This window comes from Rhineura floridana, chromosome 13, assembly GCF_030035675.1.
Source record: "Rhineura floridana isolate rRhiFlo1 chromosome 13, rRhiFlo1.hap2, whole genome shotgun sequence".
NCBI classification, from domain to species: domain Eukaryota; kingdom Metazoa; phylum Chordata; class Lepidosauria; order Squamata; family Rhineuridae; genus Rhineura; species Rhineura floridana.
In genome coordinates, this window is record NC_084492.1 from 1,394,714 (window position 1) to 1,420,088 (window position 25,375).

The 25,375-nt window shown below is 49.2% G+C and overlaps 1 protein-coding gene across 2 annotated transcripts in view; it reads left to right on the top strand.

Moving 5' to 3' along the window:
• PLEKHG4 (pleckstrin homology and RhoGEF domain containing G4) overlaps nt 1–21,740 on the top strand; it is a 92,649-nt gene extending 70,909 nt beyond the window's left edge. Inside the window, exons 13-23 of one of the 2 annotated variants that reach the window (XM_061593703.1) lie at nt 2,647–2,847; nt 8,952–9,754; nt 11,398–11,647; nt 12,093–12,182; nt 12,339–12,563; nt 12,932–13,102; nt 13,638–13,815; nt 14,776–14,892; nt 14,986–15,231; nt 15,859–16,055; nt 20,037–21,740. In XM_061593703.1, the coding sequence (XP_061449687.1) occupies nt 2,647–2,847; nt 8,952–9,754; nt 11,398–11,647; nt 12,093–12,182; nt 12,339–12,563; nt 12,932–13,102; nt 13,638–13,815; nt 14,776–14,892; nt 14,986–15,231; nt 15,859–16,055; nt 20,037–20,042 (2,484 nt within the window). In that variant the 3' untranslated portion in view covers nt 20,043–21,740. The remainder of the gene's footprint in view (nt 1–2,646; nt 2,848–8,951; nt 9,755–11,397; nt 11,648–12,092; nt 12,183–12,338; nt 12,564–12,931; nt 13,103–13,637; nt 13,816–14,775; nt 14,893–14,985; nt 15,232–15,858; nt 16,056–20,036) is intronic. The other variant, XM_061593704.1, reaches the window with a different exon arrangement.
• The last annotated feature ends 3,635 nt before the right edge of the window (nt 21,741–25,375 follow it).

The window sequence follows — 25,375 nt, forward strand, 5'->3', positions numbered from 1 at the left end:
ATCTTTTGGAATAAGGCTCTTGTTCTACCTTTTTTGTTGTCTTCTATTTCTGTACAACTATATCGTAATAGTTCTCTTTGTCCCTACGTACTAGTCGCTGTATTATTGCATTTGGGGTTCTGACTGTGTTTCTATCTCCTTTTGCTTTTGCTTTCCTCTCTTTAACCATTTAAAGAGTTTTGTCAGTCATCCATTGAGGACTTTCTTTTTAACTAGAGGTATTGCCTTTTGCATTCTTGCCTGATAATGTTTCTGACTTCAGTTTGTATTCTTCCGGTTGTCTGTCAATTAAGTTAACAGCCTCAAATCTGATCTTTATATTCTTCTGGGATGTTATTTAAATTGTATTTTGGCATTATGATTGCTTTGTTGTTCTTCTTTAGCTTTACTCTGATTTTCGATATTACCAGTTCATGATCTGTACCGCAGTCTGCTCCTGGTCCTGTTTTTGCAGAAAGTATGGAACTTCTCAATCTTCTGCTACCTATTATATATTCAATTTGATTCCTATACTGACCATTTGGTGATGTCCACATATACAGTCGTTGGTTGTTCAAAAAAATTGGTTTGTATTTCGGAAAGCCTTAAAGACCTGGCTCTTTCAACAGGCCTTCGGGATCTCCGGGGAGGGTTAATTGCTATGACTGAAATGCCTCCTGCCCTGTTTTAATATTGTTGTTGCAGCTGTATTGCTTTTATACTGTTTTTATATTGTATTACTGTATTTTATCATATTGTGTTTTAATGATTTTGTACGTCGCCTAGAGTGGCCATTGGCCAGATAGGCGACACAGAAATTAAATTTATTATTATTATTATTATTAAACAAATTGGCTTCACAGAATTCAATAAGTCTTTCTCCTGCTTAATTTCTATCTCCTAAGCCCCATTTCCCCCTAATTCCTAGTTATTCTCTGTTCCCTACTTTTGCATTCCAATCCCCCATGATTATCAGAACATCTTGTTTTGGTGTGCGATCAATTTCTTCCTGTACTTCTGCATAAAATCTCTCCAATTCCACTTCTGTATTTGCCCTTGGAGCATAGACTTGGATGATGGTTATGTTAATAGGTTTCCCATTTAATCTCACTGATATCACTCGCTCAGACCTTGCGTTGTAGCTCCTAACTGCTTTTGCTACATCACTTCTCACTATTAAAGCAACCCCATTTCTTCTTAGTTTCTCATTTCCTTCATAGTAGTTGCCTGATTGAAAATGTCCCATTCCTGTCCATTTTAGTTCGCTCACACCAAGTATTGTAATGTTGATGCGTTCCATTTCTTGCTTGACAATTTCTAACTTTCCCTGGTTCGTGCTTCTCACATTCCATGTTCCTATTGTGTACATCGTACATCTCCGGACTCTCCTTTCGCATCTGTGCGCATCAGCCTCTGGCTTCCTTTCGGCTTTGACCCAGCTGCGTCATTACTCACAGCACTACTCGTACTTGTCTTTTGTTCTTCCCCAGTAGCTCGGTGAGTGCCTTCTGACCTGGGGGTCTCATCTTCCAGCACTATCTCGTGTTGCATTTTGGATACTTTATTTAAAGTATTATTACTTTACCCTCTCCTGGTAGAGCAAGAGAATTACACCTTGAATAATTTCCCTCTCCAACATTGACCCCCAAGAGAAGGAAGGAAGGAACCAGCCACAGAATGCTTGGAAATAGTTTTCTGAAAGGGAAATGAAAGTAAGTTTAAGAGGGGTTGAAAGCCCCAGCCAGCCCTTGGAGGCCAGCAAGAGCTGGAACTGGAGCCGAAGTGCCGTGGAAGGTGGGAGGGACCGAGGAAGGGGGGGGGCAGCCAGAGCTGCTAGCGAGAAAATGGAAAAGGTGTGGGAGAAATCTATTTTCCATCTAGGGTTGTAAGTCTCCCCTGCATTTGCAAGATCCTTGCAAGTTTGTGCCTGCTCCAGTTTTTCTGCCAGCTCTGAGGAGAGATGAGATGGATTTTTGGCAGAAAAAAAATATCATGCCTGTAGTGCTGAGGCATATGCATGGATTGCCTCTTCTTCAGCCATGCATAATTTTTCACCTCATAAAACTGTGTTTAGCTCCTCCCCCCCAGTCCTCCACATGTGGACATTGCCATGCTAAGGTCTCACAATGCTGACTTAGGAGAATTGCAAGAAATGCAGATTTCACTCTCTCTCCCCCCTCCACACGCTCCCTTGCATGTAGTCAGTTGGAGAAGGGCAGCACTTGGTAAGATGGCCATGAGCTAAAGTTGGTAATGTTAATATTAGTGAAGTCTGATGTTTCTCTGATTTCCGTAAAAGTCATTTCTATATTGATTTAGCTGTCAGTGCTCTCACTGAGCCTGTTTCCCTCCTGACCTTTAGGACTACAATTCCCATCTTCCACATCCTTGGCCATGCTGGCTGAGGCTGAAAGGGGTTGTGTTCTGGGCATGCTGCCACGTGCTGAGGGCTCCTGAGCTCCATTCCTCTGGACTTTGCCCTCATTTCGTAGGTTTTCCAAGAGGCTGGTGAGCCATGATTCCGCACTCCAGGCCGATTGCCAGGGCTGCTGATCCTGCCAAGAAAGAAAGGTTCCAGGTTGGAACAGTCAGCCAGCCCTGAGGGGAAGAAGCAGCATGTTTGCCTCAGTGGCAATGCAATGATTTCCTGTTCTCCTTTGCTTTCAGGAATATTGCCAAAGAGGGTGGGAAGCTCTGAAGAAGATGGACAAGTGGGAAGAGATTTACTCTACTGAGCTGCCTGCAGGGTGTGGCATCTTCATCAAGTTGCAGATGTACAGGAACCAGCTCCAGATGTTCTGCAGCCAGCTGGAGGCCAGCAAGAGAAGGATGGACCAGACCGTCAAGCTCTATGAATTCTTTGACCAGGTGAGCTCTGCAGAGGGAGGAAAATGCCCCCTAGCATATCTTCTGCTCTGATTGGCTGGCATACCATGGCTTGTACTGGTGGATAAACAACAGGTAGGCAGCTGACACCCCTTTCCTGGTGCAAGACAGCCTTCTGGGTTGCTGGCCCAGGCCAAGAGGTGGCATTCTGGGTCTTGGCAAATGGCTGGGTGGACATGGGGGAGGGGCTTTAAAACAGGACTGGAGACCTTCCAGTGCGTGGGCCAATCATTATTTATTTATTTATTTATTTATTACATTTATACCCTGCCTTTCTTTTTATCATAGAAACCCAAGGTGGCTTCCATAGGGTTCCCAGGCAGTCTGCCATCCAGGGACTGACCAGACCTGACCCTGCTTAGCTTCAGCAGGGTGCTGGCCTCATGTGCCTTCAGACCATAGCCTGGGATAACCATGGCCCACCAAGGGCTCCAGGCTAGCCTGTGAGGCCATTTTCCCCAAACCATGCCCACGTATCAATCACCCCTGCTGCTGTTGCTCTTATTTTGGCTTCCAATGTAATTGTGGCCAAAGAGGAGGTCCATGTGCCATTTCCACCCAGGATGAGGAATGTGCTTTCTGTCTGGATGAAGTTTCTCTCTGTGCTAAATCTGAGGCAGGAACTCCCCTGGAGCTGCAAATCAAAAACAAATTCTTTGTCCCAAACTTTTGCAAGTTCCCAGTTAGAATAATATGTATATTTTTATTATGAATAATTATACAACATTATTACAATTAATCCACCATATAATTTCAAAAAGATGTGAAAATATAGTTTACAGTATATAATCTGACTTCTAACACAGGTCACCAACCTTTTTGGACAAGTGAGCACATTTCAAATCTTTAGAGAGTGCTGTTAGTGGCTGTTACAAAATGGCTGCCACAGGGACGTGGCATAGCACAAAATTACAGAGAATGCAGTCATAGTGAAGCTTTTCCCATAATTATATTTCCATATTAGAAAAGGCTTAACCTGATGAATTTCTGCCTGCCATGTAACTGTTAAAGGCACAAAACCCCTTTTTTTCCCCAGTGCCAACCCTAAACCAAAGCCTGGGCTGCCATCCTGTACCCACTTACTTGGGAGTAAGCCCCATTAAACACAAAGAGACTTGCTTCTGAGTAGACAAGCATGTCATTGTACTGTAAGTTAATTCTTAATGAGGACCTGGATATCATAGGAACATAAGCAGAGCCCTGCCGGATCAGGCCAAAGGGGGCCTGTCTAGTCCTGCATCCTGTTCTCACAGTGGCCAACCAAATACCTATGGGAAGCTTACAAGCAGGAACTGAGTGCCAACAGCACTCTCCTCTGCTGTGATGAAAGCACAGTACGAGACATGTCTAACTCTCTTTGCAAAGTTTTTACATTTCCCTTTTGGGGAGTTGTTGTTATGTGCCTTCAAGCTGATTACGACTTATGGTGACCCTATGAATCAGCGACCTCCAGTAGCATCTGCCATGAACCACCCTGTTCAGATCTTGTAAGTTCAGGTCTGTGGCTTCCTTGATGGAATCAATCCATCTCTCGTTTGGCCTTCCTCTTTTTTGACTCCCTTCTGTTTTTCCCAGCATTATTGGCTTTTCTAGTGAATCATGTCTTCTCATGATGTGTCCAAAGTATGATAACCTCCGTTTCATCATTTTAGCTTCTAGTGATAGTTCTGGTTTAATTTGTTCTGACACCCAATTATTTGTCTTTTTCACGGTCCGTGGTATCCGCAAACCTCTCCTCCAACACCACATTTGAAATGAGTTGATTTTTCTCTTACCCACTTTTTTCACTGTCCAACTTCCACATCCATACATAGAAATTGGGAATACCATGGTCTGAATGATCCTGACTTTGGTGTTCAGTGATACATCTTTGCATTTGAGGACCTTTTCTAGTTCTCTCATAGCTGCCCTTCCCAGTCCTAGCCTTCTTCTGATTTCTTGACTATTGTCTCCAGTTTGGTTAATGACTGTGCCGAGGTATTGATAATCCTTGACAAGTTCTATGTCCTCATTGTCAACTTTAAAGCTACATAAATCTCCTGTTGTCATTAATTTAGTCTTTTTGACGTTCACCTGTAGTCCTGCTTTTGTGCTTTCCTCTTTAACTTTCAGCAAGGGAAGGAATAAGCTGAAGCTGAACCCTGACAAAACCGAGGTACTGTTTGTGGGAGACAAGGGAAGGCTGGGGGATGTGGACCTGGTGCTCAATGGGGTACGTTTGCCCCTGAAAGACCAGATCCGCAGCCTGGGGGTCATTCTTGACTCCCAGCTGACCATGGAGGCTCAAGTCTCGGCTGTGAGCCGGGCGGCGCTGTATCAACTCCATCTGATACGGAGGCTGCGCCCCTACCTTCCCAACCATCAGCTCCCACCGTCACCTCTCGCCTAGACTACTGTAATGCGCTCTACGTGGGGTTACCCATGAAAACGGTCCGGAAGCTGCAACTGGTACAGAATGTGGCGGCTCGTCTGATTAAAGGCAGCCGCCGGCAAGATCACATCACTCCAGTGCTGAAGGAGTTGCACTGGCTACCGGTTGTTTACCGGGCCCAATTCAAGGTGTTGGTTTTGACCTTTAAAACCCTACACGGTTTTAGCCCAGTCTATCTGAAGGAGCGCCTCCAGCATCGTCAGGGATGCCGCTCAACAAGATCAGCCTCAGAAGACCTTCTCTCGATCCCACCGGTTAAAACAGCTAGACTGGTGAGGACCAGAGAGAGGGCTTTTTCAATAGTGGCCCCCACCTGTGGAACTCTCTCCCAAATGATCTCCGCCATGCCCCTTCTATGATAAGCTTCCGCCGGGCCTTGAAGACCTGGCTCTTCAGGCAGGCTTTTGGGGTGGGTTAGGTTTCTTACTGTTATGGTTTTAAATTTTAATGTTTTAATGTATTGTTTTATCTTGTACGTCGCCCAGAGCGGCTGGACAACCAGCCAGATGGGCGACTAATAAATAAATTAAATAAATAAATCAGCATTCATTTCAAATCATTACTGGTTTCTGCAAGTAGTATGGTATCATCTGCATATCTTAAATTATTGATATTTCTCCCTCCAATTTTCACACCTCCTTCATCTTGGTCCAATCCCTCTTTCCGTATGATAGGTTCCCACCTGCTTGTGGCTACTGCCTTTCACTAGGCACCACCAGGGATACCACCAGTCCGGACCGTCCTTTATATGGTTTCTCACTCCGCTCTAGCACAAATCTCACTAGATCCTCCTGCTAGGCAGCACCACCAGTCACGTCCTATAACCAATACTCCCAGAGACTTTGCCTGAGTCTCTCTCTAGCTGGTTACTTTTGTGACTGCGTGCTTATGCTGTTCCCAACCCCCTTGTATCTTTATAGATAACGCATACAACTCTGGGTTGCTCTGGATACTTGAGTTGTTATTATTCCTCCCTTCACTGCTGCCACCATTAGATACTGTTTCTGTTCAGCCTTGGTAATTACCTTGCCCTCCCTTCTGGTATGTATATCCCCCAGCCAAGGATCAGGCCTTTGGTAAACCAAATAAGTATTTATTCAATATCAGAAATAACAAGATTAGTTTTAGAATGTTTCACAAGCGTATGGTTTCATCTATTCCTGTTTTGTACTTGACTTATTATTAATCAGAACTCCAACTCCCTCTTTCTCCACACTCATGACCTCCACCCTCAAACACCTCTTTCTCCACACTCCCAATGTCCACCCAGATTCAACTGTCATTCTTCCATTTATACTCCCAGCCATTCAAACGCTCAGCCAATCATCCAGCATTCTACTGCTCATGTACTCCCCCCTCCTCTTTCACTGCACTTACCATATTTACACTATAAGCAGGAACATCACAGGGAGCCACCACTGAAAAGGCCACCCTCTGCCCCCCCGACCTGTTGTTGTTGCTGCTGCTGCTGCTTTTGCTTTCTTTTTGACCTGAAAGAGCTTTTTCATGCCATGATCCTAGCCAGCTGGAGATCACGTCATGAATGTGATGATGACTTCATAGCACCATGTGGCTAATCAGATTTGTGTGTGTGATGATGGCATCAGTGAGGGCAAGCAAAATCAATAGTCTGAATGGATGTGAGGGAGGGGATAATAGGCTAGGGCAACTGAGGTGACTCTCCCTCCTTCACTGTGCTGTGCCAAAACAGACAGCAGTAGGCCCTTTGAACACCTTAAGGCCCCTGAAAAGCCTTCTCTGGAAACTTGCCAAATGGGGTCACTTTGGGGCAGGGTGGGTGGATGCGAAAATGTCCAGCACTAGCCCTCACTTCTGGGTTGGCTGCAGGAGAAATCCTTGTTCGTGTGTGAGTGTCTCCAGGTGCCTTGCTGCAGCAGAGCATTCCCTGTGCTCCCCCGATGCTGCTGACCTAGCTGGTCCTGAAGGCTCTCCAGTAACCAGCAGCGGAGCCCAAAGAGCCAAGCAATGTAGGGGACAACCAGCAAAATGTCCTCTCAACAGTCACCTCTGGCATCGGCAGCTTCAGGCATTTGTTGCTGCTTGAGAGGGACAAAGGAGGCTTTCAAGGGCCCTTGACCCAGGTGGGTCTGTCTGGCCATTAGAGTGGGTGCCACGTAGCCAGGGAAACGTCCAAGGGCTGGAGGATGAGGCAAGCAAGGTAGCAGTGGCAGAGATGCTGGTCCAGGGTTGCTGTCAACAGAACCTCTGCCTGGAGGAAATCTTGACGTGAGAGACGGGCAGTTTGTGCCACAGGTATCTGTGTCACACAATGATTGACACACTCATTCACCTTTGGACACTTGAGTGCAGAAGGTGGTGATGTTCAGATATGATCAGGCTGGAAGGCCCCCCTGAGCTCCCTGACCACCCTCCGGGACTGTTAGCTGCAGGCCTGGCAGAGCAGTTTGCTCTTTGTTGTAGCTTGGGGCTGCAGAGCAGCTCCCCATGGCACACACAGCCGTGCCTGCCCCACTGCTGTGGAGTACCGACAGATGAATATCCCTCCTTTCCCCACAGCTCATCAAGGCAGCATCTCAGAATGTTTCAGCAATGTTGTTTGCAGTCTTTGGGTGGAAGGAGGATTTTGCACCCACCGATCTTCTGCCTTCTCCCTTCAGCTAATCTCCATGCCAGATGGCCAGTGCACTCTGGACCCAACGAAGCACCTTCTGGTGGTGGCAGCACACGCCATGCTTTGGTGGTGGTGGGAGGGAGGGAGGGAAGATTGTGGCCCCCACCCTCTGGAACTCCCTTCCTTTCGACCTCCGCCATGCCCCTCCTTGATCGGTTTCCGCCCTTGAAGACCTGGCTGTTCAGGCAGGCCTACGCGATCTCTGGGGCGGGTTAGTTCTTAATGCCGTTGATTAAATGTAAGAGGGGTGATTCGTTTAATTATTGAGTGTGGTTTGTATTGGTTTTATATTGTATTTCTTTTATTCTGTACGTCGCCTAGAGTGGCCGTTAATTCGGCCAGATAGGCAACTCAGAAATAAAATTTTATTATTATTATTTATTATTCCTCCTTGGAAGCCTCTTCCCTCCCCCCTCATCAGTCAGTCCTGGAGCAAAGCCTTGCCTGGGTTGGTGGCATCATGGCAGCTCCTACCTCTTTGGTCTTCCCACCACAGGCAGGCAGCTGAAGTGTCAGGGAAGCCCAGAGCACCCCTTCACTGGCCACTTGGGGGCCTTCTTCAATCTTGAGTCCTTGCCGTCTGGAGGGCCTACCAATGCCCCAGTCCGGCAGTGCACAAGAGCCTTAGCAGGCATGTTTGCATGCACAAAGCCTGAAGAAGAAGATGAAGCTGGAGTGGCCACCACAGCAGGGGAGCCATGAGAAGGGGCAGAGCACAGCAGCTGGAAAGGCTGTGGGTGACGGAGCAAGGGTTTGCTTCTGAGGCTGCTCCAAGCACAGCCTTTCCCTGGGAAGGCCCTGAGAGTGCCAAGCTGCTGTCTCCGTCGCAGCCTGGCAGGTGTGGCTGGCGGGCAGGCAGACTGGTGGCAAGGCCTGGCACAGTGGAGGCTGTGGATAGAACCACTTGTGGTCAAGCTGCAGAGGCTCACTGACAGACACGCACACCACTTCCATGCCCCCCCTGCTGCTGCTGATCCCTCTTTTCTTGTCCCGCCCTTGCAGGCTTTCGAGTGGGCGCTGGAGGCGACACACCACCTTGGCAGCATCAGCCCAGAGGAGTGCAGCTCCATAGAGCATTGTGCAGCAGCCATCAGGAGCCTGGAGAGCCACAAGAGGCATCACCCAGAAATCAGCAGTGCCCAGTTCCAGGAGATGAAGGAGCTGGCATGCCAGCTGAAGAGCAGCAGTGCCCTGAAACAGTGGCACTCGGCCTGGTCAAAGTGCCAGGAGACACGGCTGGCCTTTGAGGTGAAGTTGGAAGCTGCCCAGAGGATCAAGAGCTCTCTCTGTCCTGGCCAGCAGCGATCACCGGAAGGATTGCTCAGCCGGGAGGGCAAGCCGCCTTTGGAGGGGACATCTCCCGGTCGCTTGTCTGGGAGGGTTGGGGAGCAGGATGCACTCCAGGGTGCTTCCAGTCCAAGCTGGGTCACTCTTGGGGCTCCAAAGCCACCGTGCCATCTCCATGATGAGCAAGCCACTCTTGAGAGAGTTGTGGCAACTGTGGAGGCAGAGTCCTCCTGCCCCTCCAACACAGCCTCTAGTCAGCCATGTCTCAAAAGGGCCCTGCGGAAGGCCCAGAGTTTCGACCTCCCCAGCACAGAGAGCCTGCGCTCTGGCTGCCAGCGGACTCTGAGTGAGCCAGCCCGTTACGGCAACACTGGGGTCTTTATCAAAGGGCTTGAAGTCAGCAGCACCGAGCACATCGCCCGGCCGCACCTCGGCCCAGCCAGTTGGACTGCAGGCCGCATGGAAGTGGAGCAGAGGAGCATCATCTCTACCACACTGGAGGCAAAAAGCTGGGGCAGGTATGCCTGGGTTAGGTCAGCTCATCTGCTGCTGATGACCATCCAAGATGGGCCCAAGTCTGGGCTTTGGAGACAGCTATACAACAGCCTGAACTGGTTTACCTGTCCCTTTGGGAATGGTCATTTGGGGAGCTGGGCATTCTCCTCACCGTATCAGCAGAGGGCAGTCTGGCAGTTAAAGTGAAATGAATTTGTAACATAGCTGTTCCCTGAGGGTAGAAACACACTCCCTGTTCTCCTGATTCCAGTGCCTCTCCACCTCTCTCTCCTGAAAACGGGCACATGACACTAGTCAAACCCTGTTGGGTTTTAATGAGATAGTAACAGTTTAGTAGTTCTATCTCTTAGCAGAGTATGTTTAGCAAAGCGGACTGAGAATTAACCAGTCCGCTTTCCCTTCATACAGACTAGCTGAATGAAAGCACCAGAGACAGTCTTTTTTGGTAAAAAGTATTAAGAATGTTTACCCACAACCTTTCATATGTTCAGGAAACATAGGCTCTAGCCTGGAGAGAAAAGATAGAAATAGGTAGTAGATTTTAGCCCATGACTGGGGTCATCTGGCCAGAGAAGCCTGTGGGGGCTCATCTGTCCTGCAGCTTAAGTGGAGAATATGCACAAAGAGAACACCTCTTCACAAAGAAGAGGAAGAGGAAGAGGAAGTTATGCCTTTCAACAGGAAGTTACATCACAGTAAACAAACATCAGGGTGTCCCCAAATTCTGGCTAGAAGGGAACATCTCCCTACTAAAGCACGCAAACTTGCTTAGTCTAACAAAATCCTTTTTACTGTAAAACCTGGTGGGAGCAGCTTGAGTGGGTTTTTTAAAAAAATCAGCTTCAAAGAGATTTCGCAACTGATCAGAACAACCGATTCCCGCTCCAGCTGTGGCCAATGGAAACACTTTGCTGTAGGCAGCTAGTGTGTTCACAGCATGAATCTCAGGGGTTATTTAATTCTGGCGGTGGGAGGGGGAAGACAGAGGATAGGGAGTCAGCTGGCAGGGCAGTTGGCAACTTCAACATAGAGCACAATTGAAGCACACCCAACAATTAAAAAAGGCAGGAAGAACTGGGGCAGGGGGGGGAGGTTCTGTTGGGCCAGAAAAGGCCCAAAATGCTTTGGGGAAGTGTTTCTACCTGTTGTCATTGATCCTTGCAGCAATTGGGGCAGACCTTGTCCTTCTGAGGTTCCATGGACCTTGAAGATTCGAGGTCTCTCAAAGTAGCTTTTCCATGTGCTCGAGGAAAGATCTCAAGACCACAGATTGGCACACGGACGAGCGCCCTCACTTGGGTGACCAGGGCTCTCTCCTGCCCTGCTGTACACAAGGCTGGTCCAGGGCAGCGGAGTTACCTGGCCGATTCTGTGGGCTACCTTTGCATAGTCCCGGCTGCACCATCATGGTGGTTCTGCAGCTTCCAAGTGTCTCTTCTCTGAAGCCCTGAAAGGCAGCTCACACAATCACAAACAGCTTTCCTAAAGTCAGGGTTCTTGTGAATTGTAAATTATGTTCTTAGTGTTGTTGAATATGGCCCCAGGATAAGCTTCCTGTGCAGAAGGACAGGTCTTTCTTTCTTTTAATCCGCATTGGGAGCTCTTTATTGTCACCAGACTTGGCCTCTTCCTTTCTCCCTCACAGTCGATTGCGCCACATTATTGATGAGATGGTGACTACTGAGCAGGAGTATGTCTGCTCCTTGCACTACATCATTGAGAGCTACTTCCCGGAGATGGAGCGGACAGACCTGCCCCAAGACCTGAGGGGGAAGCGGGGTGTCATTTTTGGGAACCTGGAGAAGCTCTACGACTTCCACAGCCAGTACTTCCTGCAGGAGTTGGAGAACTGCTGCAACCACCCGCTTCGTGTCAGCCATTGCTTCCTGAGACATGTAAGGGTGTGGCTGGGTTGGTTGCCTGGTAGACAGGCTTCATGGGAAGGGTCAGGGTGGTTAAGGTGACCTGAAGCACAAGCCCCCAACTTCAGGTTTGCTGGTTCGAGGCCTGAGGACTGCAGGGGAGGGAAGGAGTCAGCCAGACAGATGAATGGGGCCAGCTGTACAGCACTTGTGAAGAGGAGCGAAATGGAACTCGGCTGGAGGCTGGCTGGGCTGGGCTTCCGTGTTCTTGGGGCATGAGAGTTGCAGCTGGTGGTCCACACAGTTGCCCTCTCCTGTCGGCCTGCCAGCACCATTGCCAGACAGTTAATGTGCCTGGCTTCAGTGGACATCCCATTGTCTTTGTAGTCTAAGCACTGCATTTTGCACCTGGGGGATTGTGGCACGTCCCTTGATGGACTCTGTGGCCTCTTTTGGCCTCTCTCTACCCCTTTTTCAGAAAGACCAGTTTGGGATGTACGCTCTCTACAGTAAAAACAAGCCCAAGTCTGACTCGCTCCTGGCCAGCCGTGGCAACTCTTTCTTCCGGGTGAGTTCTGTGCTGCCCCGGCCCAGGGAGGTGGCTTCCCTCTCCCAGCCAACCCTGGGCAGGATGGAGTGCTAGGGCGGCCTGGCCCTTCTGGAGGCCTGCTTCGTCTCTCTGGCTCCAGCTGCTGATCTCAGGCTCTCCTGCTCTGGCCTGTAGCTCAAGCAGCTGCAGCTGGGAGACAAGATGGACCTGGCCTCCTACCTCCTGAAGCCTGTCCAGCGCATGAGCAAGTACGCCCTCCTCCTGAAAGACCTCATCAAGCAGTGCGGGGAGGCGCAGGAGCAGGATTTGGTCTACCTGCAAGCAGCTGAGGAGATGGTGTGCTTTCAGCTGCGGCACGGCAATGACCTCCTGGCCATGGACGCCATCAGGGACTGTGACGTATGTGTGCTGCAAATGGCGGGAGGGCTGGGCTGGGGTTTGGGGTTCTTGGAGCACAAGAGTTGCAGCTGGTGGTCTGCACAGTTGCCGTTGAGCCCATTGAAAGGGGTCTTGGTGGAGCAGCCTCGCATGACAGCAAAAAAGCGGGACCCCCGAGTGCAAGACCCAGCTGTTCTGGGGCCCCAGAAGAGAGGCTCCCCAAGTCCCCACAGTTGCCTCTCCACTTCCTCGGTCAGTGGCATGGCATGTGTGTCAAGCTGCCCGTGCCTCCAGGGCCCTTGCTGCCTGCCCACTTGGCCTGCAGACCTCTGCCCCCAAGTGTCACTGACTTCCTGATCCTTAAATTAATGAATGGTTTCTGTGCCCAGGTGAACCTCAAGGAGCAGGGGCAGCTGGTGCGCCAAGACGAGTTCAGTGTCTGCCTGGGCCGCAGGAAGTGCCAGCGCCACGTTTTCCTCTTTGAAGACCTGATCCTGTTCAGCAAGGCAAAGCAGGTTGAGGGGGGGCTGGCTGTCTACATCTACAAGCGGTCCTTTAAGGCAAGGATGCCCTCTGCTGCTTCCTAGTGGCACTGCCTCTCCAGGGGGCCCTGTGTGTGCAGAGGGTGGACTGGCGAAATGGCACCAGTGGAGGGGCGTGGGGGTGGCGGCGGGGACTCCTCTTGGAGGGCCAGCCAGGAGAAAACTGGAGGGCCACAAAGGGAAGGACACAGGATGCGTCTATGCAGTCAAGTAGCTGGTTTTATCGCCTGGCGCATGCCCTGCACAACTTGTAACCCATCAAGCACACGCACAGAGCCACGTCTTGTGGCCAGGTGCTCAGCCAGAGTACTGACGGAGTCCCTGCTGGGTTGGTGGGCAGGACCTTCACATGCCTTGTCATGTAGATCATCTTGCCTGAGAAGCTTACTGAGGCTGAGCTTTCCACGGCCATCTTCTTTCCCATTTGTAAGTACTAAATCCCACCTTTCCACTGAGGGGATCATCAGTCATCCCTCCCCCATCACATCCCCCCCCCCCAGCCCTGAGCCCAAGTTGCATCCTGGATGATTGACTCCCCACTCCGACCCTGCAGACAGCAGACATCGGCCTGACAGAGAACTCGGGTGAGAGTGGCCTACGCTTTGAGATCTGGTTTAGAAGGCGGAAATTGAGTGACACCTACATCCTGCAGGCCAGCAGTGCAGGGACCAAACAGGCCTGGACCAGTGACATCACCAAGATCCTGTGGGAGCAAGCTGCCCGCAATAAAGGTTGGCAGCAGTAAAGCTCAGGCAACCCTTTTCCAGCACAGGCTGGACTCTCTCGGGGTTTTCCCCTGGGACCACTAAACCCTTTCTCTAGGGGAAAAGTGTGCTCCCAGAATGGGTGGTTCACGGAAGCAGCACAAGGGCTGCCCAAGCTGGGGGGAACGTGGCCTGGTGCTCCTAGAGTGTCCAGACCCACGGAGTGGCAGCAGGCCCTTTGCCAGAAGAGAGGTCAGTCAAGTGCTGCTCCGCACACACCAGTGCTGCAGAATTGAGAGAAGCTGCAGCTGCCAGTGTTCCCTCTCCTGCAGAACTAGACAAGGCTCAGGGGCCTTCAAGGTCTCCACTGCATCTGGCCATTCTCTCCAGCAGTTATTTACTTAATTATGACACTGACCAGTGGCTTAGTCCAGCTCACATGGCGTGCCTGGGAGAGAACAGCAAAATGGCTCCTGTGAGGCATTTGCCATCAACTGGGCCAAAGGTGGTGCTGTCCCAAGGAGCATTTGTGGTTTTCTGTTGGCCCCTAGGATATAGGGATATATATATATATATCTAGCTGTGACAGCCACCAGGAACAGGCTTCAGGGCCTGGAGAGCTCTTTGCCTGTTAGGACTGCTCGTACCCAGAACTGCTACCCCAGAGGCAGCTGACCCAGTGTGGACCATCATTGCATACATATAAAGTATATTTCCCCTCCTCCCAAAAAAGAATCCTGGAAACTGTCGTTTGTTAAGGGTGCTGGAAATTGTAGCTCTGCAGGGAGTAAACTAGTTTCCAGCATCCTCCTTTTGGAGGTGCGTGCTTTCAGTGTATGGTGTGTACACAGCCAAAGTTTGATTTAAGTCACCACTTTTACCAGCAATATGCTTGTCTTGCCAGAGACTTAAGCTGGGCTTAGGAGCCCAGAGAGCTTCTCTGTGTGGGTAGTAGACATGTTCCTCATTGCTGTTGTCACTCACCAGAAATCCGCATGCAAGAGATGGTGTCCATGGGTATGGGGAACAAGCCTTTCCTGGACATCAAGCCGAGCGAAGCTGCGATCCATGACCGTGCCATTGATTACATTATGAAAGGCAGAGGTGAGTCCAGCCCAGCCCAGCCCCTGGCCCTTCTCAAGGATCCACAGTTTCATCCCTCGAGAGCTCAGAGGTCGGATTTTTGTTCTGTGACAGGAGCGAGGACCCGGGCCTCTATTGCTGTGTCTCTGTTTGACCATGCCAACCCCTACAAGAGATCGCCAGTGCTCCTGCCTGCCAGCGGCCCCTCTTCCTGTTCGGTGCTTGGGCCTCTCAACTTGCACATGTACCTGGATCAGGCCCTGCTGCCCAGCGTGCGGGCCACTCGTCGGCCTTTTGATGCTGGGGCTTGCCGAGAGGAGGATGAGGTGGAACATGAGACTGGCAGCCAGCCATCCATGAGTATGTATGGCCACCTCTCATTCTCCAGCCAGTACTCGGAAAGCATTGCTCTCCAGGAGCATTTTCTGGAACCTTTGAGGGAGCCAGTGGGTTAATTATTCAATAGTCCGCACCCGTAATGCTCGTTGAATGGCTGCTTGGCTTGGCAGAATGGAGAGGGAAGGGATTTCTACATTCTAGGTATCATCCCAAGGCAACACCGCACAGTCCAACGATGAGTAAGGCCTGACTGTCTTTCCATCTTGGAAGCCATTATCTCCCTGTGCGCTTGCTCTTTGTGATGGTTCCTTGGTTCCAACTGTGCAGGCAGACTTCTGGAAGGGGGCCACCATAAACAGCAGAAATGGAAGCAACACCGCCAAGAGAAGGAAACCCAGTGCATCCCCAGTGCAGTGGGGAGTAAGAATGTGGTCTAAACTGGACATGAAGTGTTTTGACGTGAGCATTCTGTTGGCCACAGATAGTGTAGCACTTCCCCAGCCAAGAAGAGTGCTGACTTTTTGGGGTGCAGGGCTGTTACTTACCCACCTGGCAGTGACAGGTGCCTGGGCCTGGTGGACTGTTTCTCCATTGCTACGTGGATAATCCTCATATGGGATGTGGCTAAATCTTTTTTTCTGTCCCCAGCAACTGAGAGCTCCGAGTCCTCCCAGTGCATGTCTGGAAGTGGTTCCAGTGGCTCTGACAGTGGCTGCGCCTCCAGCGTTCCCCAGGAGAGCTTCTGTGAAGACCTCGGGTCGCCACTCTCCACCCCAGAAGGCTCTTCTTTTGCTCCCCCCACAGAGCAGAAAACCTGCTTCCCCAAAAGCCAGTATGTGTCAGCGGTAAGTGAACAGGACCTTGCCCATGAAGCTCAAGCTGGAGACTCTCCCGCCATCTCCCCCTCGCTCAGGGCTCTCGGCCCACTGGCTGCCGTCCCCCGTCTGTGGCCTCCATACGCTCTTCCTGTCCTCCCAGGAGGCCATCGTAAGCTAGGGCGACTGGAGAGCCACTTCAGTGAAGTGGAATGTGCACGTCCCCCATTGGAGAGGGCTCTTTTCCTTTTGGAAATCAGCAGAAGGGTTGGGGAGGCAAAGTCAGATAGGCTAGTACAGGTGTGGCTTGGCCCTGGTGGCCCTCCCGATGTTGCTGACCTACAACTCCCATTATCATCCCTGACCATTGGGGATGCTGACTTTGGCTGGTGCAGGGAGCTGGTGCAGCAAGACCCAGGCCCTGCAGGAGAAAGAAAGCATCGCCCCAAGGGAAGGAGAGGCTGCTGCTCTTGCTGCTCCTTTCTTTTTCTTTTTTCTTTTTTCTTTTTTACTTTTTTGTTGGTGTGTTGATGCAATTTGAGATGAATGGGTGCCTGATTATATGAATGTATGTCTGAGTGAGTGTGTATGTTTATATGCTGTATATATGGCTGTATATATAGCTGTTTTTATACGTTTAATTGTTGTATATTTTAGTTGTATTATGTGCTTCGGAGAGAGTTTTATCCATCAGGCGGGGAGACTTGAGGGGGCCCCAATTGCCGTAGTGACGGGCAAAGGAAGGTATGGCGCTGTGAGAAGGACGTGCCAGGTAAGGGGAACGCGGTCCAGACATGTTGTGGCTGTGCCTTGTTCCAGTCCTTCCCACACCCGCAAGGTCGTTGGTAGTCCTATCAGCCAACTCTCAGATCTCCAGTTGCTGTTATTAAATGCCAGATCGGTATATAATAAAACCTCCCTCGTCCACGATTTGATTGTGGATGAGGCAGCCGATCTGGCATGTATAACCGAGACCTGGGTGGGTGAGCAGGGAGGAGTTGGTCTCTCTCAGCTCTGCCCACCGGGGTACTTGGTTCAGCATCATGGTAGATCTGAGGGTCGGGGAGGTGGGGTTGCTGTCATCTATAAGAGTTCCATCTCACTCACCAAGCACCATGTTCATTCAGTTACTGGCCTGGAGTGTTTGCACCTTGTGTTGGGCCAGAGGGACAGGCTGGGAATCCTTTTGGTGTACCGCCCACCTTGCTGCCCAATGGCTTCCCTAACTGAGCTGGCGGAAGTGGTCTCGGATATATTGTTGAGGTCCCCCAGACTAATAGTACTGGGGGATTTCAACATTCATGCCGAGACCACTTTGTCTGGCGCGGCTCAGGACTTCATGGCTTCCATGACAGCCATGGGGCTGTCTCAATATGTTAGTGGTCCAACACATGTATCGGGGCACACTCTAGACCTTGTTTTTGCTACTGAGCATGGGGAAAGTGATCTGGATGTGGGGAGTTTTACAACACTCCCTTTGTCATGGACAGACCACTGCTTGCTGAAGTTTAGACTTTCAGTAACCTCTTCCCTCTGCAAGGGTGGGGGACTTATTAAAATGGTCCGCCCCCGGAGACAAATGGATCCTGAAGGTTTTCAAAGGGCTCTGGGGGATTTTCCGGCTGATAGGACTGGCGCTCCTGCTGAAGCCCTGGTCGCTCTGTGGAATACGGAGATGACCCGGGCTGTAAACACGATCGCTCCTGCACGCCCTCTCCTGTGTAGAGCTCATACAGCTCCATGGTATACTCCGGAGCTGAGAGCGATGAAGCAAGATAGGAGGAGGCTTGAGCGGAAATGGAGACGAACTCCCGACGGATACAATTATGCGCTGGTTAGTGCTTCGACTAAGCTCTATGTAGGAGCAGTGAAGGCAGCTAAAAAACATCATTTTGCTGCCACTATTAAATCATCTCTTTGCCGCCCAGCGGAGCTCTTTCGAGTTGTCCGGGGGCTTCTCCATTCAAACCCTCCGGACACGGTGGAATCATCGGAGGCCCGCTGTAATCAGTTTGCCGATCACTTCCAGAATAAGATCTCATGTATCCGCCAGGACCTAGACTCTCAAGTTATAGCAGTAGATCCTAGTGAGATGTCCGGAGCACAGTCTTGTCCTGTTTTGTTGGATGAGCTTCAGTTGGTTCAACTCGAGGACGTGGACAAGGTGCTTGGACAGGTACGTGCAACCACTTCGGTACTGGATCCTTGCCCCTCCTGGCTGATAAAAACTAGTAGGAATGGAACAGGTAGCTGGGCCAAGGAAGTGATAAATGCCTCTTTACGAGAGGGAGTGGTCCCGGGTTGTCTGAAAGAGGCAGTGGTGAGACCACTCCTGAAAAAGCCTTCCTTGGACCCAGACAATTTTAACAGCTACAGGCCAGTGGCGAATGTTCCATTCCTGGGCAAGGTCTTGGAACGGGTGGTTGCTGGCCAGCTCCAGGCGCTATTGGATGAAACTGATTATCTAGATCCATTTCAATCGGGTTTTAGGCCCGGTTTTGGCACTGAGACAGCCTTGGTCGCCCTGTACGATGACCTATGTCGGGAAAAAGACAGAGGGAGTGTGACTCTGTTGATTCTCCTTGATCTCTCAGCGGCTTTTGATACCATTGACCATGGTATCCTTCTGGAGAGGCTTGTGGAGTTGGGAGTTGGAGGTACTGCTTGGCAGTGGTTCCGCTCCTACTTGGCGGGTCGTCTCCAGAAGGTAGTGCTTGGGGAACATTGCTCGACACCGCGGGCTCTCCAATATGGGGTCCCGCAGGGGTCAGTTTTGTCCCCCCTGCTTTTTAATATCTACATGAAGCCGTTGGGAGAGGTCATCAGGAGTTTTGGAGTGCGTTGTCATCAGTATGCTGATGACACGCAGCTCTACTTCTCCTTTTCATCTTTTTCAGGTGAGGCTGTCGATTTGCTGAACCGTTGCCTGGCCTCGACAATGGACTGGATGAGAGTTAACAAACTGAAGCTCAATCCAGACAAGACTGAGATGCTGTTGGTGGACGGGTTCTCTGATCGGATGGTGGATATATACCCTGTCCTGGACGGGGTTACACTCCCCCTAAAGGACCGGGTTCGTAGTCTGGGAGTCTTTTTAGACTCTTCCCTCTCACTTGAGGCTCAAGTAGCCTCGGTGGTTAGGAATGCGTTTTACCAACTTCGGTTGGTAGCCCAGCTACGTCCCTATTTGAGTAAAGAGGACCTTACATCAGTGGTACATGCTCTGGTAACCTCACGTTTGGATTACTGTAATGCGCTTTACGTAGGGCTACCTTTGAAGACAGTTCGGAAGCTACAACTAGTGCAAAATGCGGCGGCCAGATTGCTGACAAGGACCAAGCGGTCCGAGCATATAACACCGGTTCTGGCCAGCTTGCACTGGTTGCCAATATGTTTCCGGGCTAGATTCAAAGTGTTGGTATTAACCTATAAAGCCTTATACGGTGCGGGACCACGATACCTTGCGGAACGCCTCTTCCGATATGAACCGGCCCGTGCACTACGTTCTGCTACGAAGGCCCTCCTCCGGGTTCCAACTCACAGGGAGGCCCGGAGGGTGATGACAAGATCTAGGGCCTTCTCAGTGGTGGCCCCCGAACTATGGAACAGTCTCCCTGAGGAAGTACGCCTGGCGCCGACTCTGCTCTCCTTCCGGCGCCAGGTCAAAACCTTCCTATTCTCTGAAGCATTTTAAGTTACACTGATTTAATTTTAAAAATGTTTATTGTGTTGGATTGTTGCTTGTATTTTAATATTTTTTTGTTATTTATTGTATTTTTATGCTGTTTTATGTTCACCGCCCAGAGAGCTATTGCTAGTCGGGCGGTATATAAATTTAATAAATAAATAAATAAATAAATAAAAGCCACCCCTGGCCGAGCGACTGGCAGGGTGGGTTAGCCTCGCTGTGCCATGTGGACTTGCTCAGGCTGCTGCCGGGGGGAGGGGGGAATGGAGGGCAGTCTCTTCTTGCACTGGATTTCTATGACCGTGGATGATGCTGTGTTGCAGGTTTGAATGCTGTTTCCCATGACGTTTCTGAGGAGCCAGAAGGAAGGAGCCTGGGTGTGTCCCCCCAGCACCTGGGAGCCAGTCATGGCAGCTGAGAATATTGATTAGAGCTGGCCACAGCATGGGGCATGAAAATGCCTTTTCGTTTGTGTTACTGAATTGTGGAGAGAGTTGAGGCCCCTCCCAGGAGTTCCTGCTCTCTCCTGATGCTGTCATAAGAGGCAGGATTTGGGGGCAGTTGTGGAGGGACAGGTTCAGTGGGCCAGCTGTTGAGGTTTGGTGCACCTGATGTGGCCACCGATAGAGTAACAGCTGTACGTCCAGCGTACGGATCACAGAGATGTTTGCTGGTCACTTGTTTGCTTTTTTGCAGTTGACTAGCTTTGTTCCACATGCTGCACATTTTAAAAAGTTTTTCAGAGGCCAGACAAAAAAGCAATAAAGTATTTTTTTTTTAAAGAGAAACAATGCTTTTTTAAACCTTCTTACCCAGGCTTGTTCTCTTTGTTTAGGTTTGCCTGGTGTTGAGATAATCTCTTGCCTTCTCCTTACTACTAATTGCTTCACTAGCAGGTTCAGTGCCAAGTTGTCCACCTGCGCAGCTGTCACTCAAAGAGCCCTTTGTTTTTGACTGGCAGAAAAGGGGTCCATTGGTAGGAAGCTGAATTATCACTCTTCTGGAGCAGAAGTGGCCTGTGCAGTGGAATGAGGTGGTCAAATCCAGAGGTGTCAGAATGGGCTGCACCATTACAGATTGCAGGTTCAAGAGTCACATTGTAATATTTCTTCGAAAAATATGTGACAGTGGAAAGCTAGCATTAAGGGTAGCATCCTGACCTTAATACTTTCTTCCCGATGTGCTAGTTTTTAGTTTGCAGGGAGCTTTCACATTGGGAGAGCATTCTAAACTGTGGCCCCTCTCTTGCAGCCTGAAATGGTGTATCTCATTCTGCTTCACAGCTTCCAGCTGGGATTCTACCTAAGGCAGCGGCCAGCCTCCTTTCAGGGAACTAGCACACAAGGCCAGAGGGGGAAGCAGGCCTCCCAGTGATCCCCTTGCCAATGCAAGTCAGGAATAGGTAGTTACTAATGGAGGCAGCTCTGGCTCCAGACCATTTCTGCCATCCTAGTTGAGGAAGGCTGACAGATGGAGTTTCTGAGCTGCCAGCAACAATAGGAATTGTCGACCATGCTCTGCTCAAGGATGCCCGTTCTCTTCTCTGCAGTTGTGCTTCTGCTACCAGCTTTACACCTCAAATGCTCTTGCCCTCTGCTGATTACCTTTATTCCTGTTTCCTTCTCAAATACATATCCTATAAATAGGACCCTTTTTTATGTTTATTTAACAAGCTGGATTTCTTTAGCTCTTGTTTTGTTTCTAGGTTTCTAAGAATGGAATACCAGAGCTCTTTGGTATGATGTCACCTAGAGAACAGTTACAGGGATGACTTTAGATGCTTCCAAGTTTCCAAGAAATATTTCTTGGTTAACCTAACTTTGACTTATAGACAGAAGGCATTTAACCAGAAAAATGGAGGAAGCCTGGGGTCAGTTTTGGATGAGTCATCATCTGACCGATACCTGGAATTCCTCAAGCTGGGCAGTTTTTTCATTGCTGGAAGAAAAATTCTTAATGTTTGTTTGGCACCAATGTTATGTTTAAAGTTTGACTGGATTACTTAATAAAAGTTGTTTCTTCCAGTACTTAACTTGGTTGTATATGGTCATTTCTAAGAGAAGATCTGGGAAGTTTGTAAACGAAATGTTATTGGCTCAGTTACTTCTCAGTGGGTCTGGTTTGGGTATCTGAACTGGATGGCAACCTGAAGGCAGGCAGCAGATTGTTCAGTCAAGGGAATTATCTGTAGGGAGAACCATGGTGCAACTGAGTCATTTTAGCCCTGGATTAACGGTCTTCCAGGCCCCTCCCTCGAGGGATGTGTGTTTTACTGCCATTATGAAACCACAATGGACATTTCCCATCTCATCCTCCCACCATTCCACTGCTACAGTCTTGACATGCTCAGGTAAAAACAACAACAACACAGTTTTAGCCACTGAATATATAATTTTTTAAAATTAAAATAAAATACAAAAAAACAACCGTTTGTTGCTTTTGACTGTCCTCATCACTGTCTTCTCTGACACTGGAGACATTCAAGAGGCAGCTGGACAGCCATCTGTCGGGAATGCGTTGATTTGGATTCCTGCATTGAGCAGGGGTTGGACTTGATGGCCTTACAGGCCCCTTCCAACTCTACTATTCTATGATCACAAGGTCTGACCATTTTGTTTTTGTAACCCTGCCTGGATGTAGATATTTTGACATTATGAAAGCACCTGTATAATAAATATATGTAGCAAGCAAAAACTCAGAGGAAGAATAGGATTTCACATTTTAAACTCAAAAAAGTTATTTTTAATGTGGACAAAATGCAAGGTGAAGTGGCTTTGCCGCAACGGGCATTTCTTCAGCTGTTTTCTTTCTCTTCAGCTTGTAGCATTGTCCTTGGTCTCGTAGCAGCACAGCCTGCACTGCTGTCGACTTCCCAGCTCTGGGTGGCTGTGGCTCCCTGTGGGTATTAGGCCTGGTGGTTGCCTGTGCCACTTTCACCTCTGCAGCAGATAAAGTGGGCAGGGGCCAGGAGGGGCACATGCCAGGCAGCAGCTAGCAGCTTGTGTGTTTATTCTCTGCTGGTCTGACTCTGGCCTCCTCCTCCTCCAGCTCCCACAATGCCGCTCCGCAGCTGCTGCTACAACAAACGCAGCCAGTGGCTGCAGGATGATGGAGGCAGACTGCCAGATAATTGTGCTTGTTGTGCGTGACCATCATCCACCCAAGTGTGTGTGTCAGCAGTACAGCCACGTGGGTGGGGAAGGAGAAGGTACAATTCCACCTGAGCAATACCTTTATTTTAAAAACATTTTTAAAACTCTGTGCAGTCTGCATTCGGCTTCTGTAACTATGCAGAGCTTCATTCAGAAAACTCTTCAAGCTGGGCTTAGGGATAGAAAGATCTGTCAATTTTGGGTCTCTCAGTTTCTCATTTTCAAATCTTAAACTCAGTTCTGCAGCAATTTGTGATTTTTTAAAAAAAAAAACCCATGAAAATTCATCAGCATTTTAGTGTGAATTTCTCATACTAAACACAGTATTTGCAAGCAGTTTCGCCTAGTGTAATGCATTTTTTGATGTTATTTTCAATAATGTATTTATCTTTGTGGACATTTTCCCTCTGTATATGCCTTTTTGTAAACATTGGTTGGAGAACGGCATCACCAAATTCGGATAAAAGGGGATTTTGAAGCATGGCTGTGTTTTTGGTTCTTGTATTGTTTTGGAAAGTGCAAATATTATAAATCTGGCACTGAATGCAAACCAAATCAAATTTCTCCCCCATCCCTAGGAAGGCTAGTTTTGCAGGTGCTCCCATCCTCCACGCACCTGCATCAAGGGACAGGAGTCCCACCTTCTTGCTCAGGTCTCATTTGACAGGAGTAGCTTGGTCAGAACTGCTTTTTGTGCGAGAGAAAAACTCACTAGGTGGGAAAGAGGAGGGTGCAATTTTCCTAAGCAGCACTCATTTCCTTGTTCAGTCTCCCTCTCCTTTCCTTCTAAATTCAATTTCCCTCTCTGCTCCCGTCTGGTCAGTCCATCCTGAGACACTCACTCCCAGAAATCCCAGATGATTCCTGGGCCCAAGGCTGCAGCTGCTGCTGCTGTGGCTAGCATCCTCCTCGGGCAACAGGCAGTTCCCTTCCTTCCCAGGTCCCTGTACAGGAAGCCCTTTGGCTCACGTGGTTGTAGAAACAGCCGAATCAGAGGGCAGAGCAAAAGGGCTCATCCAGGCTGGAGTTTAATGTGGATTTGAAGCTGCTTTGGGGGGTCTGTATTTTCTGCAGCATCCCCCAAGTGGATGTCTGCACTATTCCCACACTAAATTCAGATTTTCCCAATCTATGGATAAGCCAATAAGGAAAGAAAAGCCAATATTAAAATTGCATGTGACCAGATTGTGGACACCCTGAAGTGCATTTTAATGTGTGGTGACATTTCGCTGGGTGCCTTCTATTGCCACACTCCCTCCTTCAATTTTATTTCCATCAGCCTAAAGGATGGATGCAGACGGCCCTGATCCACCAGTTGCTGCTGAAGTTATTTGTATTGTTAAACAGCTCTTTTGTGCAGAACTGCTTTTACACAAAACAGTTGTATTACAAATGAATTTTCCTTTGCAGGAGCAGGAGGTGGGAAGGGCAGTGGCAGACTTTCAGATGAGCAACTCCAAATCCTTGCCTGGCTTAGAGGAACACACACAATGCTGTGTTTTACTGCTCTTTTGAGCAAATCTAAGGCTGTAAACACACTAAGTCACCAGAGGGGGGACAGGTTGATCTGCCAATCAGTTGTGCGATCTCTTTGAAGTTGATTTTTAAAAAAACTGCACTGAAGTTGCTCCCACCAGGCTGTACAGTAAAAAGGGGTGGGGTTTGACTAGCATCGTGTGCCCCCATTTTCAGAAGAGAGAGGTGGAGACACACTGGAACCAGCAGATCAGTGAATGTGTTTCTACCCTAATACATATAAAAAAAACCCTGTATTTCAAAATAAAAACTTAAAGGTGCGCGTGCACATAGCTTAACAAACACTTGCTGATATTGGACCTTGGGTTCCCACAACTTACGGTAGGTGGGAAAGTATTAATTGGGGGAGGGGTTAGCAACACACGATGCAAATACATCCCATCAAGAACCACCTAGTGTGGACTAGAAACATCACAATAGATTTCAATGGGATAAAACTGAAAGTGCTCACATGTGGATGAAAGTGCACAAGTGCTCACATGGAAACAGTAGCCCACATACATGGACATGGTCAAAAGAAGACTTTTTAAAGCAACCACAGCTGCTGCTTTCCCCTCCTACTGCTCAAATTACAAAATGGCAGGGGACAATTTTCAACTGAACAAATAATTAGCCAGTTTAAAACAAGGGCTCATCCAGACGACTGTAAAATGTGTGACATGATCGCTTTGTGTTTTCATTATTTTTTGGTCGTCCATATGACGCTGCCCACTTTTGCGCATTTTTGCGCGGTTAAATATGCTGCTGCAATACCGCAAATCATGCGATTTGCTTTTTTAAACCGGGAATCATCCGCTGTACCTTCAGGCGCTCGGATGCAATACTGCGGACTTTACAGCTGTGGGCGTATGATGGGTGGTTCTTGGGCGGTTCCCCATATCCCTTCCCTCATTCTCAGCCAATCACGTATTTCCACTGTTGAGCATGTGCGCGAATGTCCGGGGAAAGCCCGGGAAAAATGAACCTAATCAGAG